The sequence below is a fragment of the Camelina sativa genome, chromosome 20 (assembly GCF_030686135.1).
Source record: "Camelina sativa cultivar CO46 ecotype springtype chromosome 20, ASM3068613v1".
NCBI classification, from domain to species: domain Eukaryota; kingdom Viridiplantae; phylum Streptophyta; class Magnoliopsida; order Brassicales; family Brassicaceae; genus Camelina; species Camelina sativa.
This window is the reverse complement of record NC_141899.1, coordinates 10486409-10504766: the sequence shown is the minus strand read 5'-3', so window position 1 is coordinate 10504766 and position 18358 is coordinate 10486409. Positions and strand designations below refer to the sequence as shown.

At 39.6% G+C, this 18358-nt stretch overlaps 3 protein-coding genes and 1 pseudogene across 5 annotated transcripts; 2 read left to right on the top strand and 2 right to left on the bottom strand.

Annotated features, from left to right (window-relative positions):
* Positions 1-614: 614 nt before the first annotated feature.
* On the bottom strand, positions 615-5365 carry LOC104770437 (protein PLASTID MOVEMENT IMPAIRED 1-RELATED 1). Its single transcript, XM_010494863.3, has 3 exons — positions 5124-5365; positions 2014-4472; positions 615-1897 (listed from the first exon to the last, which is right to left on the bottom strand). Exons 2-3 carry the CDS (start codon positions 4428-4430, stop codon positions 814-816), a joined length of 3501 nt encoding a protein of 1166 aa, XP_010493165.2. The 5' UTR covers positions 4431-4472; positions 5124-5365; the 3' UTR covers positions 615-813.
* Positions 5366-5897: 532 nt separating this feature from the next.
* On the top strand, positions 5898-7767 carry LOC104770435 (uncharacterized). Its single transcript, XM_010494861.3, has one exon. The coding sequence runs from the start codon at positions 6010-6012 to the stop codon at positions 7615-7617; it is 1608 nt and encodes a 535-aa protein (XP_010493163.1). The 5' UTR covers positions 5898-6009; the 3' UTR covers positions 7618-7767.
* On the bottom strand, positions 7732-10512 carry LOC104770436 (protein trichome birefringence-like 5). 2 transcript variants are annotated; one of them, XM_010494862.3, is made up of 5 exons: positions 9844-10512; positions 9235-9427; positions 8820-9013; positions 8419-8577; positions 7732-8266 (listed from the first exon to the last, which is right to left on the bottom strand). In XM_010494862.3, exons 1-5 carry the CDS (start codon positions 10428-10430, stop codon positions 7942-7944), a joined length of 1458 nt encoding a protein of 485 aa, XP_010493164.1. In that variant the 5' UTR covers positions 10431-10512; the 3' UTR covers positions 7732-7941. The 2 variants fall into 2 exon arrangements, with proteins under 2 accessions (XP_010493164.1, XP_087362014.1); XM_087505888.1 differs by having other exon boundaries at positions 9235-9413.
* A 1116-nt stretch (positions 10513-11628) lies between these two features.
* LOC147918677 (uncharacterized) lies at positions 11629-13090 on the top strand (annotated as a pseudogene). The gene has a single exon (XR_015594176.1). The product of XR_015594176.1 is annotated as an uncharacterized LOC147918677 (transcript).
* The last annotated feature ends 5268 nt before the right edge of the window (positions 13091-18358 follow it).

Here is an 18358-nt window from a genome sequence, read left to right as displayed (position 1 = left end):
GTTGTCGTAAAACTCTCTCTTGTATTGAATTTGACATAACTTAGCTACATTATTTTACTTGATTTTGTGGAACGTTCCCACCTAATCTAGTGGGAGACCGAGTGATTGTACCAGTTAGTACCAAGCTGGTGGAACTAACTTCCATCCATCACACCAATATTTTCATTATAATGTTAAGAATTATTCGTCATTCACAAATTATACATCCTATTCAATAAGAGACTCGATTGATTTGTTTTGAATGAAAGCTTATGTAATAACAACAACAACAAAGATTTCACTACTTTTAACACACAAATTGTCTTGAAAATCTTAACATATCTGACCACTCCAGACAAATTGTCTTGAAAATCTTAACATATCTGGCAGACATGCAAACAAATCTTCGGTTTGTCTAACAAACCTATACAGAGACGACTATCATACAGCAGCATACATGATAGATTGCCATTTCAACCATATTGACATAAAGGTTTACTTAAAAATCTTATTGTAACCTGAGGTTTGATCTTCTGCTAAGCAGTCGGAAACTCCTCCCTGTTTTGATGGAACACACAACTCTTGCCCTATATGTCGAGCATTATGGCAAGAACATACAGCTAAACTATTGGTAATTTCTTCGTTGATAATTTGTTCCATTGATCTCTTAACTGTACCACAAACAGGGATTAGTTTGATCCGCAAAACCTAAACTAGACACACATAATATTAAAACAGATGCGACAATTGAAGTGAATCTACAACATCCACCACACCAGATAACATTGCTTAGCATCAATAAACACAAAGCAGATACATGCTACTTCTTTAATTTCATTTTGGCATTATCACATTCGGATTTCGCACGTGTGTGTTCAACTTTCCCATTTTCCCAAGCTCTTTCCATTTAGACCCAGAACCAGAGACACTCCACAACTTGTCACCAGCCTTCGTGAAACCCGGTTTTGGTTTCATAAGAGGAAGCTTGCTGTTCCCTTTCCCCATTCCATTAGCCATCAACCACCTTGAACCAGACTGTACCTGCTGCTGCTGACTCGTGATTCCCCATGGCTTTTTATCGGTCTCGCTCTTCATACCAGTAAGGTGTACCTCTGAAATTTTGTACTGAGGGATCCCTTGTTCCTCCATCGTTTTCTCTTCTTTGATTGCACCACTTGCCTCCGCTTCCTCATCCTCTTCATCCGTTTTCCTCAGCTCTGAAACTGTGCTGTAGATTTTGGGCTTTGGAGGGACGAACAATCTCTCAACTTGGATAAGAGAAAGCATAGGAGCTCCTACTGGCTCATAGTTCCTTAGTGGATCGCGGAGCTGGACCATTAGTGCTACGGTGAAGGTATTCCCCAGTAAACCACATTTCCTTCCCTTTTTTCCCTTTCTTTTCTCCCCTTTTGATCCTTTACGGATAAAGTTTAGTGGGTTAGCATGATGGGCAGCCAAAATTTTGGAAGTTCGCTCATTTATTTCGTCTTCGTCGCCAATGTCCCCTGAATCTAACTTCATCCACTCGTCAAGAGTCAAAGAGAGTCCCATTAAACCATCATCATCGTCCCCATCATTTTTTACGTTCAGAAGCTGTAACCCGGCAGCACCTTCTAGACCAACGCACCCACTTTTCCCCTGGAAAGCTGAGATATCTCCAATAGATTGTGCAGTGATGTCTGAGGGTGCATCCTCATCTGACATTCCTGATTGTATTCTCAATCCTTCCAAAGAAAGTGCTTCAATCTGATCCATAGCCAAAGGAGCAAGATCTTCAAGTGACACATACTCCGAGTCAGAGTTATTGTGACCAGAGCTTGAACCAAATTTTTTTGGCTTAGCTGCAAATGACGTACGTTTTTCACCTCCCCTCACAAAACAAGCTGCATCATCAGATTCATGCTCTGATATATGATCCCTGCATTGAGAAGATAAACCAAATACATTCAACTTGTAAGAAAAGCTGTGTTAAGCACAATTTTCATGTAAACCTTTATAGAAATCAAAACGAGTGATGATAAGATTGATGCAAACCTGTCCCCACAGTCAATTGCAGGTGAAGTTTCCCACAACACCTCTTCCATGGTTGTCCCTGTTATATCGTCCAAAGGCATTACTTTATTTGCCTGCATCGAGAGCTTCTCAATTCCAGCAGTGGCTAGTTTCTGAAGTATCTCCATGATGCCAGAGCCCATCTCAGCAGGCACCACCACTGGAGTTGACACTTGCATGATCAAGCTGCCTCCAGCTTTGGAATTTCTGAACAGTAAGGGATTCATTGACCGCAAGAATCCTCCATTCTTTGTCTGTACAACTGGACCCAGGCCATCTCCAAGAGGAGGCAAATCAAATGGCTCTTTCACTGGAAAATCAGCTGGATGAAATGCATTATGACCATTGTGAGGCGGAGAGTTCTGAAATGTGTTTTCGTTCATACCCCACTCACGCATCAGCGATTCCGTTTCCAAGCCTTCCAACATTTTGGCCCTGGGTTCGCTAACTCTTGCTTGAGCTTCCAATTGGTACTCTTCTTCTATATCATGAACGAGGGATGCCAGATCGAAACCTTCTTCATAATCCGATTCATACTCTTTCGAAAAGTTTTCATCAAATTCCATTTGGGGATCATCAGCTTCGGTACTAAAATCAAACAGAGAACCGGCAGCTAGGGTTTCCATTTCAAACTCTCTTAACAGGCGCTCCCTTGGGGACTCAGGTTCACTCTCAGAACTTGGACCAAAAGGACTGTGTTCAATACCTAGCATGTCTAAGAACTCACTTGCCACAGATTCAGCCACATCTCTCGAACTTGATGGTGCTGGTTCCTTCATTGGTGTTATAAAACATGAATCTCCATCTCCATGATTTTTTTGATCTTCTTCGTCTTCTGACGCCGTTGCTTCCAACATTTCTACACTTTTCAAAGCTGATTCAAGATCTTTCATTATCATTTCTTTCAAGTCTCTCTCACCGTTTATTACCTCTTCAGCATCTTGAGTAACAACACTTTCTGCGTCCTTTTGAGAATCCTTGTTCCCCTCTTCTGGAAGAACATTTTCTGTACTAATCTCAACACTTTCTTCAGCTCTAGCAATAGTAGCTTCACCAGGTTTCATTAATTCCTCAAAAGGAACATCTGTTTCATTACCATTTACCAAGGGCTCTTCTGGAGACAAATTTTCTGTTTTAACTTCGTCACTTTCAGCAGTAGGAACTTCACCAGCTTTCTTTATTTCTTCAAAAGGAGTATCAGTTTTATCACCTTTTACCAAGGACTCTTCTGAAGGAAAATTTTCTGTACCAACTTCGTCACTTTGAGCAGTAGGAACTTCGCCAGCTTCCTTTATTTCCTCAAAAGGAACACCAGTTTCATTCCTGGCCACGAGAGGCTTGCTTTGAAGTGCAGTTGCATCTTCTTTTTCACGAGACACTGACTCAAAAGGTTCAATGTGTTTAGTGACAACATCAAATTCAAACTGAGACTCAGTTACTGGATCCATCTTCTTCTCATCCAATTTCTGATACAAAATGTTTACAGAATCGACCAGGTCAGATTTTGCAGCGGGCAAAACTTCATGAAGATCTTTAATTTCCTCCATATTCTGGGATGTAGAATGCGATTCTTTGTTAACAATACCATGATCATAACGCCGAGACGAGGACTTTCCATACCCTAGACTAGGCTTTGCAGTGATGGTTCTTGCCAACCCTGTGTTATTACTAGTTTGTTTTACATTTGAAGAACTGCGTAAATTTTGATTGCTACCTGATGAAGCAGGATTACGAGTATCCCCAACAACAGTGTACCCAAAACTCATGGTTAGAGTAGCACCACTAGCCTTTCCAGTCAACTGATATGTTGTTGACCAATTACCCGAGCTTTTATCATCCTGCAACTCCTCAAGTGTGAGAGGAAGCAACTTAGTGAGATCCATTCGATGTTTTCCAAAGTCAACCTCAGGAGATCCAACGAGAGAGACATACAACAAGAAATGCTTAGCTTCATACTTAGCAGAGTGATGTGGTCCGCTTCTGCTTCCGTAAACCGAGCATGTATGTGTCAGCTTGTCCTTGAAATCAGCTCTTCCGTTGGAAACTTTAGCAGGACGAGTGCTTAGAGACTCATCACGACGTTTCCAGTGCACAGTGAGAGAAAGATCCTGGAATATAGGGGGTAAACCTTCAATGGAAAGGACTTGGGCAGAGAAACAACAATTGAACCGGCGATTTCGGACATGAGAAAGTGCTCTGAGAGGCCAATTCCAAAACGATTTCTTCTCCTTCTGAGTGTCAGCCAAGTGGCTACGATTCAAAGGTTTTGTTGGGGTTTTATTAGGACCAGAAACTGAACCCCTGGGATTCTTATTCACATACAGAGCTTCGCTTATTGACTCAACCTCCTTCAACAATTTCTGGCCACTTGAAGATTCCTCACTGTTAACTTTACTCATCCTGTTCTTTGAAAACACTGAGACTCCAGAAAAAAAGAGAACCTGAAATTTGCAGAAATTTTTTTGTCAGGTCAGGATCAGAGAAGCAAAAAGGAGCAGTGTTAACTGTTTATAGACAGGGATAAAAGAACAGAAGAGAGTGCTAACGTGGCCAGCATATGAACATGTGGGATGGCCATACATACGGCCTAATATGAGCTCACAATCACATAGACATTGACAACTAAACCCAATTAAGTTATCTAAGTACACGATTATATTACTGAAACGCCTTAAAATGGAGAAGAAATGACACAAATTAGCTCCAAACAACAACAGTTTCCAAACAAAGAGAATAGGAGCCGTCCTCTCTCTCACATATATAATTCTACTGTAGCTTTTTGACTTCTACACAATCAATTTAAGAGAAGGAAGACACAGATGTGAGTTTTGCTACAAGCTATCGATGAGGTCTAATGACTTAAAAACTCTAGGCAAATACCACGCAATTCTCATGAATTTAACAAGCTAACTCAAAATTCTGATTACAATTCGAAACTTTCTCAGCGCTATGTGAAATAGATCCAATTCCAACGAACGATCGGAGCTAATTTGGCTAAACGAACCAAGCAACCCAACATCACTGAATTGACGCGACTAAAAAAAAACAACGAGAGAAGAGAATATGGAAGATTGAAGAAGTGGAGAACTCACCGGGCGTGAAAGAGAGAGTAGAGAAAAGTCGTCTCTGTCGAAGCTTGGAAGAAGAGAAAAATGGGATGAGGGAGGGGAGCGTCAGAGACGATGACGAAGAACACAAAGAAAGGAAAGACAACTTTGTTTTATTCCATTTTTCTCTTTTTTACATTTCTTCTTCCCTTTGTTTTTTAAAATCCATTGAACTTTTCAAATAATATTTTTTGAGTACCTTATTCTCTTTACTATTTCGTATAATTGGCCATCAAAGAGTATTTTAGTGCTATATAACCCTCGTGCTTATTACACCTTTGAATTTAATGTCGCAATCAATTATATCTCAGATCCAATCTAAACTAAACCATTTATAAAAACTGATTTAAGAAAAAGTTTTTTTTTTTTTCACATCAAAATTTGATATAGATTTTAACAAAAAAAAAAAAATGGATACATAGATATATTTTTTTTACTAAATAAGTTATTGAAGAATAGTAAAATATCTTGAGGAAAAAAAAAATATCTATCGAATATTTAATTACCAATTCTATGCAATGTTATTCTCTTTTTATGTTATGAGAATTTTTAAAATTTTTTTTTTTTTGCTTTTCATAAGGATAAATTTGCATTTAAAATAATTTATTTTTTTCAAAAATTTGAAAACAAGATCTACGAAACAATAGCTACTTTCCAAAGAATATTAATTATTTTATTTTTCTAAAAAAAAATAACCCACGAAATGATTTTGGAGACAAAGAAAAAACAATTCTAAAGATGAGGGGTTAAAATGTAAAAAAACAAACAAAATGAAAGAAACATCCCAAAAAGCTAAACCCTAACCCTTATTTCTTCTTCTTCAACCTCCCCCACCCAGAATCTGCCGTCACCTCCCCAGAGTTCGATAGCAATGGTGAAACGCAACCGAGTTGTGCAGGCAGAGCAATCATTACCCATTGAAGAAGACTGTAAATCGCTGATAAAAAAGCTTGCTTCTTGTAAACAAACCATCCGCGACAGATCCTTACGAACCGTTCTTGGTACTTGGCTCCCTGAACAAACTGAAATCTCCGATGAAGACATGAAGAAGCTATGGCAAGGAATCTTCTACTGCATCTGGCATGCCGATAAGTCTCTTTATCAATCACAACTCATCGATCGTCTCTCCTCTGCTCTTCATTCCCTTCCTCTGCCTTTGTCTCTTCATTACTTCACCGTCTTCTTGTTCACCATGCGTCGTGAGTGGTCACGCATTGATCGCCTCAGGTTAGATAAGTTCTACCTCTTGATTCGAAGGTTTTTGAATGGGTTCTTCTCTTTGCTTGATAGCAATTCGTGGGATTTGGAATTAACTCGTCGTTTGATGAGTGTTTTGTTCGATGGTACGTTTCTTGCTGGTGATAAGTTTCAAGGGAATGGTGTGAACTATCATATAGCTTCTGCTTTTGTTGAGGAGCTTAGACCGTTTCTTCCACTTAAGAACGAGGTTTTAGAACTTCTTATTACTCCTTTTGTGACGATTTTGGGTGTTGTTAATGATAAGATCTTGGTTGGGAAGATTAAGAGTAATTTGTTTGATGAGTTACTTAAGATGGGGAAGAAGCTGTTGTTAATTAAGAAATCTGGGAGTGATGAAGTGCCTGAGGATGATGATGTAGTGGTTTTAGGATCTATTGCTTTGTCTATGGAGTTTGCAAAGAGGTTTTATGAGATGGGTTCTTCTCCGGAGTGCCATCAGGGTAGTAGGAAAGCTATATTTGCTATTCACAAGGAGTTCTTGCAGTTGGAGAAGGATATGTCGTGTTCCGGTATCGAAGTTTCTATCGCAGAAGTTTCTCGTCTTGGCAACGATGAAGTGCCTGAATTGGTTCCCGTGTCTGAGTCTGAAACAAATGCTGTTTCTAAGTCTAAGAAGATTTTTGCAAATGGGTCTTCTTCTAAGAAAAAGGGTTTGAAGAAATGTTCTTCAAAGACTAAAAAAGGCAGTGCCAAGGAGGATGCTGTTATGGATGATGTTATCGATCTTGGTAAGAAAGATGAAGCTTTTGATGAAACTATGATATCGGATCTTCGACAGGAGTTTGAGAAGATTGCATCTGAAATGAGTCCGTCAAAATGTGAGGTTGCAAGTGTCTGTGAAGTAGCAGAACCTGTGTCAATAGCCAAAAAGTCCAAGAAGAGGAAAAGAGAGAACAAAGGGGAAGTGCAAGAAGATACTACGGTTAACAGAGATGCGGCAGCAGAGACAAGCTTAGCCGGCCCGAGCAGTGAGAAGAGCTCAAAGAGAGTAAGATTCGCAATGAAGAACAATTTGGTGTGGAAACCTCATTGCCCTCTACCTCCACAAGATTTGAGGTTGCCTCCGTCTGCTACGCCAAGAGGAAGTGCTCTGAAGCAAGGAATCCCGGCCGGCCCAGTGAGGGAGTTGGCGAGTAGGAGGACGAAGAAGAAAGCGAAACCCGCTGCACGTAGAGGAGTGAAGACGATCAAGAACTTGAAGAAGAAAATGTCACCATGAAAATGGAGTGTCGAATCATCATTATTGGTTGCTTTGCTGCTAGTTTTTCTTTAAATTTTTGTTATAGTTTCAACTTTCAATACGTCTTTGAGATTTTGTTTGCTGATTTGAGAATTATGAGTAAAATCTTTGCCATTAAAAACTGAAAAACTCGTCCCATGTCCGTTTGTTCACATCTCTACATAAAGAAAAAAAAAACTACTCCCTCCAAGAGTGATAAAATACACAAAATTTTGATGTCACCGCTAACAACAATGACAACTGAATTGGTCATTTGTTTCTCTCCTCATCTTTTCCTATCTAATTTTTTTGATGTATGAACTATTAGGAATGTGGTTGAAGGAGCAAAGACGCGTATATAAGATGGTTCCAAACATCAGGAACTCCTGGCAGACACCAGTGGCTGCAATCCTGTCGCTTTGTTGACACTTTTTTACCTTCTGTGTTGGTCTTACCATAGATTGATGGATGTCCGTCTTTGCGGAAATTAGTCAGCTTTGTCACGTTTAGGAGAATCACAGGAATCTGCATCTCCTTTATGGCTTCCTCGACTATTTTCATTTTCAAAGGATAGGAATCCAGGATTGAACCTTTCTTAACCGGTTCCACCTCCCCATTGCACGACCCTCCCGAGTCCCACTCACCTCCCCTGTTCAAGTCAAGACACATAATAAGCTGAAGAACTTATCTCTTCTGTAAGAAAACCGCAACAAGAGTACATACAGGTGGCCAAACCAATTTGAACCTAAGAGCTGAAACCGAAATGAACTGGTTTGTAACTAATAAAAGATCAGGGATTACCTAAAATGGGCAGAGGAGTATCCGCGGTAAAATACAAGCTGCTTTTTGGGATTCACATTCTGGTCAATCCATTTTGCCCAAGTCTTCAACGATCTTCTGTATGCTTCAGTCGCATCAAATTTCGGGTAGATGTAATCACCTTCTTTGTAGTAGTTTTTCCTGCACTAGTTATTATTCACCATGTCATATACCATTAATGGCTCGTCCTTCTCTAGAGACTGGTGTCATGAAACAAAAGTACACAAGTACAATGGGATGCACCAGTAATATCAAGCTTTAAGGTGAGAAATTCAGAATATTTTGTAACTTTAATGAATCCTACAGCTGACAATAAATTTACCCTACATCTCGTACATTTGTGAAGAATTGTGATAAAGCAAGCAGGAACGGAAAGAACATACCCTCTGGCGGTCTTTCCATGAACCCACCAATGTCCAGTGTTAAAGACAAGAATGTCAGCTCGCTTCCATTTAGCATGTGACTTGTCAATGCGATCAATCGAAAGGGTCGGATTAGTGTTTCCTTGAGCATTTGCTCTAACTCCTTCCCTTACAAGAAAATGTGACCTCACAAACGCTACTGTGCAGTTGAAATCCTGTCAGACATTATTACACATTTTAACCCCAATTTAATCAATCGAAAAAGATGCACATAAATGGATACTGTCTCAAACAAAAATATGTCAATTAGTGGTTACTTCAAACATAAACTCTGTTGCCTATTCCAGCACCAAATTACAAGCAGTGTAGATCACCAGAATACCAGTGAAAATTCAATCGAAAACACAAGCAATAATGAGCAGAAGAGTGAACTTACTTCAAACTTGAATACAAAGTAGCCTCTCCCCTTTGTTATATTATGGCCATAAACCTCGTACATTCTACTCTTATCGGATAAACCTTCTCGAAGAACGCAAATCATTGATTCAAACTGGTTACGGTTCATAGAATCTCCAACCAACAACAGACTTTTACCTCGTAGCTTCACCAAGAAGTCTGTAGCATTAAACCTATGATTGGAAAGTCAATAAAATAAGGGGATAAACACATTCTATGCACAAACAGAAATTGCACATGAGGTGTTTCCGCTATAGTATGTATGATCAAGGACTAAGCATTCATTATTGCTCTTTTGAGAAAGCAGAACACACAGAATCCGCCATTAAAGTTGTATGTACAGTTACAATATTTGCACATTTAAGAGAGTTTCTACTATCTCATTCAGTTATCTATACATCCACGCTAACACATATGTTCAAATAACCTTAGCTTCACAATCAGCTAATATGACAATTCAACTCATGAACACAGCCAACACAAAGCTATATTGTAGTCCCTAACTTCATTTCAAACGTAAGATTGGACGAACAATGTAATGTGAAAAATTAGAAATTTTAATGCTGGTCAATTCGAAAAGCTATTATACCGTGGGAGATCACAACCGTCCGGCTTCCATTTCCAATTGAGATAGTCAGAATCACGCCTCCCATTCTTCTGACAATCAAAAGCTTCGTCAACATAAGGACACGATCCAGGCTGATACAATGGATACTCATCATCGTCCTTAACCCATGATCCCCTGTACAAATCACAGCCTTTCATCTTCTCAACCACCGCCTGGTCCACAGATTCTCCTCCTCCTACTTCTTCTTCCGGCTCAGTTTTCGCCGTGTGCGAATCGTCCACATCTTTAAGTTTCAGCTCAGTCTCTACCGCGACGTCATCGCCGCGGCGTGAATCGTCTTCCTCCTTTGGATTTGTTTCCACGGTGACGTCAACATCGGTAGCATCGTGTTCGTGAGGCTCGATTTGAGGGAGTATGGGCGTAGGAGGAGGTGGATCGGCGGCGGAGAGAGAGATGTCGGCGGCTTGGTAAGGTTGGAGAGAAGGTTCGAGAGTGCGTCGAGTGAAGAGGAAGACGCTGCATAGGAAGATAACGATGAAGAGTGAAGTTGTGACAGTGTAGGAGACGATGGTGCGAGGGAAGCTAGGGAAAGAAGAAGAAGTCGACATTGTCAAATGAAGCCACCACCACCATCGGAGTGGAAGCTAGAGCTACGCACTACTCATCTCACCCGTCAGATGCGACTTCATTCAATGTTTTCCATTTTCTTAATTATTAACTTAATAATAATAATTAAAAATTACTCCAAATTAAGGTCAATATTCCAAAATTATATCTCGTAAATGCACATATATTTCTGCCAAAATGAGGTAATTTTTAATAATTTTCGAGTATGCTCATATATTCATACTAAATTGGTCAATAAGTGAATGAATGTATCAAAAAGCAATCACTAAACTTTTTTTGTTTTCTTGTTTTTTTTTGGACAAAGCAATCACTAAACTAAACAGTAAAATCACAATCATGAGGAATATGCTACTTACACACATGACACATCTATGTTAATGTTATCTAAAATCTTATCCTTTATGATTTTTTTTTTTTTGGAGGCAAAAATTGATTAGACAAAATGCGTAAGCAACTTTTGCTTAGAACCTTCTTCTTCCTATAGAGTATTTCAATTTATAGGAGAGAGAACTTTGTGAGAGAACTTTGTTAGGAAAAAACACTTTCCCTTCGGTTTAATTCTGCTGTATTCTACCTTTAAGCTATCCTTTTGGTGAGATATTTGCTAGGTTGCACTGAAACGGGTACGGGAACAGGAATTGGGTACGGAAACGGGGACGGAAAATGGCAAAGTAAAAATTAGTAGATACGGGTACGGCTTGGGTACTTCAATAAACATATAAGAAAATATACCCATACCTTGAATAAGAGGAGATTAGTAAAGCTAATGGGAAAAGGAGAGAGGGAAAAAGAGTCTAAAAAGTAGAAAAACATAAAAAAATGAAAATATGCTTATGATAAGAGTGCTTTGAATGAAATGAAATGGATGCAAATATCAAAAAATTCGATGTTATCTTCCCTTAAAGCATCTAGGGCGTCCCCATAGAGTCCCGTAGAGTTTCCGTCCCCAACATGTTCCCGGTACGGGGACGGCTACCAAATAGACGTACCCGTGCATCATAGGATATTTGTGGATTCTAGGGTTTTTCTTTCGGTGTTCTTATTTTCACTATTCCGCTTTCCGTGGTTCTTGAGTTTGGTTCATCTTTGGGTCTCTATTCCCTTCCTATTCTCCTCTCGGGTCGTTGGAAGTTAGTAGGCTCTTCTTTTTTTTCCACGTTTCGGCTTCCGGTTACAGTCATGTCAGCGGCGATGGACAAAGCTCTTATGGCGATGTCTTTAGAGGAAGAAGATCTTCCCTTTGGTATGCTGAATCTTCCAGAGCTGAGCTCCTGTGAGCAAAACTATCTAAGTTTGGTCGGTCGGCTTCTCAACCCGGAACTGCAATCGATGTCTAATCTGATCCTCAATATGCCTAGGAAATGGGAGAAAGGAGATAAGGTTCGGGGAGTGGCGATATCTAAAGAAAGGTTTCAGTTTTTCTTCAAATCGGAGCAAGACCTAAATGAGATTCTGAATAAAGGTGCCCAATTCTTCGATGAGTGGGCTATAGTGATGGAAAGGTGGACAGAGAGACCCCTTCCAGATTCGTTACAATTCATCCCTCTTTGGGTCCAAATCCGAAACATCCCCATCAACTACTACACGAAAAAGGTGATTATATTGCTTGGAGAGCTAGTTGGTCAGGTGTTAGAAGTGGTCTTCGACCCAGAACAACCTATAAGTCGAGGTTTTGTTAGAGTGAAGATCAAGTTCGATGTTTCTAAACCCCTGAGAAAGTTAAAGGTAATCAACCTTCCTCATGGGCAAACTACCACAGTTTGGTACCATTATGAAAAAGTTCAAAGGAGATGCTTTCACTGCCAAAGGCTCACTCATGCTAAGGAGGTTTGTCCCTTCCTCCTAAAGCAGTCTCAAGACTTTGCGGCTGAACAGGATTTGAACAAGAAAAGGGGTTCGCAGCTTTTGCCTCTTATGTTAAAAGAAGATGACCCTCTCTTCGGGGTTCTGAGCGAGGAGCAAGTGGGCATACACCCAGTTTTGGGTAGACCAAGAATTGACCCGATTGTCCTGGAAGGTATGCGGGAATACATTCGGGTAGCTAAAGAGGGTGAAGATCGAAGGCTCCGTATAGAAAAAATAAAGAAGTCCGTAGCTGAGGTCGAAAAGGATCCTTTTGCTGAAAAAAATGGTCTTCAGACTAGAACCTGATCCCTTAGTCTCCAAGGATTTGAATAAAGAAAAGGGCCTAGTTTTTGGATACGAAACTGAGAGAGACTCGATATTGCCACCCTCAAGCTCTCATCCAGGGGAAATAGTCTCGGATAATCAGCTCAGTTGCAATGAAGGCAAGGATCATTCCTTGTATTCTGAAGGAGGGGGGTTTCACCATAAGCTAGGGGATTACTCGACATACTTCTTTTCCTCTCTGCCTCGTTCAACGGAATATGTGCCTAGCTTTTTTGAAGCAGGGACATCCGGAACGAAGCAGAGAAAGCCAGGGATCCGACGAAGACCCCATTTCAGTAAAAGAAGAAGATCAAGTTTGGGATCAAAAGAAGAAAAGGCAGACAAGAATATTAGTCTGAAGAAAGGATGGGTGGAGAAAAGAAAAGGAGTAGACATAGCAGATGAGAGCCAAAAAGTCGCAAAGCGCAAAAAACCAGAGGTGGTCCCAATTGAGGGACCGTCCACCATCTGATGAGCATAGTCAGTTGGAACTGTCAGGGATTGGGGCGGCCTCAAGATTTGACAGTTCAACATCTCATGGAGATGCGTAAAAAGCATTTTCCTGAGATTCTGTTCCTGATGGAGACCATGAACATAAGGAATGTGCTTGTAGATATTCAAGTCTGGCTAGGGTATGATAAGGTATATACGGTTGATCCAGTGAACATAAGTTTGCCTTGTTTTGGAAGAAAAACGTTTCTGTAGATTTCTTGTTTATGGATAAAAATGTGTTGGATGTAAAGGTAGGAGTTGGAGATCATTCTTTTTTCCTGTCCTGTATATATGGAAATCCAAGATATGATCTCAGGCACGTGGTATAGGAAAAACTCACAAGAATCGGGTTGCAAAGGAAAGAGAGCTGGTGTATGCTAGGAGATTTGAACGAAATCCTACACAATGGGGAAAAACTTGGAGGTCCAGCCAGAAATGAAAAAACCTTTGAGGACTTTGCAAACATGTTAAAGGCTTGCAATATGGAGGAGCAGTCGGGATCAGGAAATAGCTTCTCTTGGGGAGGAAGAAGAGGGGATTTGTGGATTCAATGTAAGCTGGATAGATGTTTCGGGAATAAGGAGTGGTTCAAGGAGTTCCCAGCATCCAATCAGTTATTCTTAGACAAGAAAGGATCCGACCACAGACCTGTAGTTTTGCATCTCCTTTCTTCACAAGAGACTTACAGAGGATCCTTCAGGTTTGATAAGAGAATGTTGCATAAGCCTTTGGTCCTGGAATCTATTAAAGCAGCTTGGCAAGCCTCCTCTTCGTCTCTTGGTTCGTCAGTTTCAGAAAGTTTGAGAAGATGTAGGAAAGCCCTCAGTAAATGGAAAAGGACAAGCGATTTGAATGCCAAGGAAAAGATCAACCAAATCCAGAGAGATACTGAACTGGAACATGCGGCATTAGTCCCTTCCTTTGCGCGTATGGCTTGGCTGAAAAAAGAAATGGTAAAAGCTCATAGAAAGGAAGAGTCCTTTTGGAAACAGAAATGCAGAAAGGACTGGATGAAATCAGGAGATAAAAACACTAAGTATTTCCATGCCTCGGTCAAGACTGCAAGAACCAAAAATGGCTTAGATCAACTTCTGGACCCTCAAGGGATCATGCATCGATCAGAAGCGTCCAAAGGAGAGGTTGTAACCAATTACTTCCAAGACCTTTTCACTTCGTCCTATCCTCCGGATCCCCATGAGCTCTTCCAAGATTTTGAACCAAGGGTTACAGCTGCAATGAATGACAGGCTCATTCTTAAAGTCACCAAAGAAGAGGTAAAAGATGCAGTTTTCTCTATAAAAGGCTCGAAATCTCCTGGAGCAGATGGTATGATAAGCTTATTCTTTCAACAATACTGGGAGATAGTCGGGAATCAGCTGACATTGGAAGTCTTAAAGTTCTTTGAAGAAGGCATCTTGGAAAAGGAATGGAATTTCACTCAACTTTGCCTTATTCCAAAAAAGGTCAACTCCTCCTTGATGTCAGACCTGCGGCCTATTAGTCTGTGCTCAGTCATGTATAAGGTTATCTCCAAGATTTTAGTTTCAAGACTTCAACCTTTGTTGTCAGAGTTAGTCTCCCCTAACCAATCAGCCTTTGTAGCTGATAGACTAATCTCTGATAATATCATTATTGCACATGAAGTAGTCCATGATTTGAGAACCCACGACATGCTAGCAAAGGAGTTCATGGCCGTGAAAACGGATATGTCTAAGGCTTTTGATCGTGTGGAATGGAGCTACTTGAGGTGCCTTCTATTAGTGATGGGTGGGTGGTCCTAGTCATGAAGTGTGTCACTACGGTTTCCTACACGGTTTTAATTAATGGTCAGGCTCATGGATTGGTGACTCCGCAGAGAGGGCTCAGACAAGGGGATCCTCTTTCACCGTTTCTCTTCATTTTATGCACTGAAGGACTCACTCATCTGTTGAATAGAGCGGAGCATAATAGGTTATTAAATGGAATGCAATTTTCTCCTGAAGGTCCTTCCATCCATCATCTCCTTTTTGCAGATGATAGTTTATTTATGTGTAAAGCGGCTGAAGATCAAAGTGGGGAACTCCAAAACATTTTGAACATCTATGGGAAAGCGACAGGACAGACTATAAACCTGCTCAAGTCTTCTATTCCTTTGGTGCGAAGGTTTCAGATCAGACAAAGCAAGTAATCAAGATTAAGTTGGGTATCACTGAAGAGGGAGGAGCTGGTACCTACCTTGGACTGTCGGAATGCTTCAGTGGTTCAAAATCAGATATGCTCGCATATATACACGAGAAGATGAAGAACTGGTTATCGGGTTGGTACGCTAAAACTCTTTCCCAAGGAGGTAAGGAGATACTTTTAAAGACAGTAACAATGGCGATGCCGGTGTATGCCATGTCATGCTTTAGACTACCCAAAGGTACCTGTGAATCATTATCGGGAGCTATGTCAGCATTCTGGTGGAGCTCAATGGAAAATCATAGAAAGATCAGTTGGATTGCGTGGGAAAAACTATGTCTGCCAAAAAATCAGGGTGGACTTGGTTTTAAAGATATTGAACTGTTCAACCAAGCGCTATTGGCTAAACAAGCATGGAGGCTACTTCAGAAACCCGATTGTCTCTTCTCCAGGTTCCTCAAAAGTAGATACTACAGTGAGTCTTCATTCCTGGAAGCAGATCTTGGTTCTGGACCATCCTTTGCTTGGAGAAGCATATTGCACGGCAGATCTTTGCTAGAAAAAGGGTTAAAGCAAAAGGTAGGAGACGGAAGGTCCTTAAAAGTTTGGACTTCTCCTTGGCTTTCTGATGAAGGCATGAGAGCTCCCCTGATGAAAAATATTATAGTAGACATTGATCTAACAGTTGCAGACCTCATTGACTTTGAAGCCAAGGATTGGGACTTGGAGACTTTGGAGGATCTCTTCTTCCCAAGAGAAGTCAAGCTAATCCTAAATTCAAAACCTGTCATGGATTCTCTAGATTATAAATGTTGGATGCACAACAAAAGTGGAGAGTACAGTGTAAAATCAGGGTACTGGCTTGCTACTCATGGAGTTAAAGAAGAAGCAATCCGGTTAGCAACATCGCTTCCCTCTCTAAACGGAATTAAAGATCAAATCTGGAAAGTCATAGCGCCTTCAAAGATAAAGATTTTTTTGTGGAAAGCGGTAAGTGGGGCTATTCCAGTGACATGTCAACCCGGGGCACTAAAATGGACAGGCGTTGTCAGGTGTGTGGATTACAAGGTGAGTCAATCAATCACGTCCTCTTCACCTGTACTATTGCTTGACAAATATGGGCTCTCTCTGGGTTCCCTAACCCGGTAGGTGGCTTTGATCAGAACTCGGTTTACCAGAACATGTATGATACATTGCTCATGGGGAAGAACCTAAGCCTGGACATAGGTACCCGAAGATCCTTCCCGTGGATTCTGTGGTTTCTCTGGAAAAACAGGAATAACCTTATCTTTGAAGGTCTGCTTTTTATGCAAAGAGATCTGTTGTTAAAGATCAGAGAAAGTTCGGATGAATGGTTCCAAGCACAAGAAATGGAACATGCAGAAGAAGAGAGCATTATACAGACTCCGCAAAAAGTCTTGAAAACCTGGAGACCTCCGGCGAAACCTTGGCTAAAATGCAATGTTGGTACTTCTGGGAACAAGGTGAACAGAGTAGGTGGAGCGTCTTGGGTTCTTAGAAACGGAGAAGGTACTGTCCTTATTCACGAAAGAACTGCTTTGCCTCTATAGACTCTAAAGACTCTGCTCAGCTCGAAGGATGTCTGTGGGCAGTGGAGAGTATGCGAAGCTTGAAAATTCCTCGTGTGATGTTTGCTCTGGAAGCAAAGGAACTAGTAGGTGCGGTAAATCGCTCTGAGGCGTGGCCAAACTTTAAGTGCCACTCGGAACGCATCCTTTTGGCCTTGGCTCCCCATAGTGGAGACTGGTCTTAGAAGAAAGAAAATCTAATCTGGGAGCTTTTTTGATCGCTAGAAGCGTCACAAGGGAGGACCGACTGCAATCATATATAGCTCTAGGCTATCCTTTTTGGTTACAGAACTTGTTCGAAAATGAGAAATGCATTATGCCTGTGTAATGGTTTTTTCTGTTGATGATTGCTTTCGCTCCTTCTCTTTTGTTTTGTGACTTTCGGCCTTAAGTTGCTAATATATCGAATCATTCAGTTGAAAAAAAAAATTAGACGATTAGGTTAAAAACACAAGTTTTTTTTTTTTAAGACAACAACCAGATAACAAATATTTTCATGTAAATTTTAAATTTGTTAAAATGTTTTATAATTATATTATTTTAAATATTTTAAATTTTAAATTTGTTAAAATGTTTTATAATTTGTCCAAATATCATATTTCAATTTAGTTTTAGTTCGGATTATTATGCTTATATAACCTAGACGTATCTACTTTTGAACGGAAAATATGTCTCTTTCCGTCTCATCCTGTTCTTTCTTGTCCTGTATCCATCAGAATTTTTCTGTCCTATGATCATTTTCTTTTAAATAATTACTCCTTAGGGCAATATTCGTAATAGAGATTGGGTAGCAAATTTAGACGAGATATGCAAATTCTTTTTGAATATTTATTTTTATTTAAATAGTTAAAATTATCCAAAAATAATTATAATTTTTAAAAACTATCTAATTGTTTTCAAAAATACCAAAAATCTCAAAATACCGTTCTAATATGGCTCAGTACTTCGCGAAATATATAAGACTCCATTTGAATATTAAGGTAGTATCTCCTGTTACAACACATGGCCGAATATTTTTTCATCAGCTAGAAAATATACAGTAAAACCTCTATAAATTAATAAAGTCGGAACCATGAAATTTTATTAATTTATAGAAGTTTTAATTTATCGATAAATTAATAATTATTAATTTATAGAGAGATTTTACTAATTTGGTAAAAAAATATTAAAAATAAGATTTAATTTTTATAACTAATATTTTTATAAAATCAATTACAATGAAAATAACATTATCATGTTTTGAAGATAGCACTCAAAGATTTTTATACAGTAAAAATATTAAAAATGAACTCTAATAAAAATTAATGTGTAGATATATACATATATTTAGATAATTTTATATAATTATTAATTTATATTATTGATGGGACCATATTTTTACAAAGGAGTTTCAAAAAAATTATTATTTTATTATATTATCGAATAGTATCTTAAATTACACTAGTCCCCAGTTGGGACCGGGGAAATTTATTAATTTATAGAGATTATTAATTTACGGA

What these genes read in the sequence shown, in the direction of transcription:
- LOC104770437 (XM_010494863.3), bottom strand. Translation starts at nt 4,430, where the DNA reads ATGAGTAAAGTTAACAGTGAGGAATCTTCAAGTGGCCAGAAATTGTTG. An exon ending in GCAATTGACTGTGGGGACAG is followed by an intron (nt 1,898 to 2,013) that starts GTTTGCATCAAT and finishes TTCTCAATGCAG; the next exon opens with GGATCATATATCAGAGCATG.
- LOC104770435 (XM_010494861.3), top strand. Translation starts at nt 6,010, where the DNA reads ATGGTGAAACGCAACCGAGTTGTGCAGGCAGAGCAATCATTACCCATT.
- LOC104770436 (XM_010494862.3), bottom strand. Translation starts at nt 10,430, where the DNA reads ATGTCGACTTCTTCTTCTTTCCCTAGCTTCCCTCGCACCATCGTCTCC. An exon ending in CATGGAAAGACCGCCAGAGG is followed by an intron (nt 8,578 to 8,819) that starts GTATGTTCTTTC and finishes TAACTAGTGCAG; the next exon opens with GAAAAACTACTACAAAGAAG. An exon ending in TACTCCTCTGCCCATTTTAG is followed by an intron (nt 8,267 to 8,418) that starts GTAATCCCTGAT and finishes TGACTTGAACAG; the next exon opens with GGGAGGTGAGTGGGACTCGG.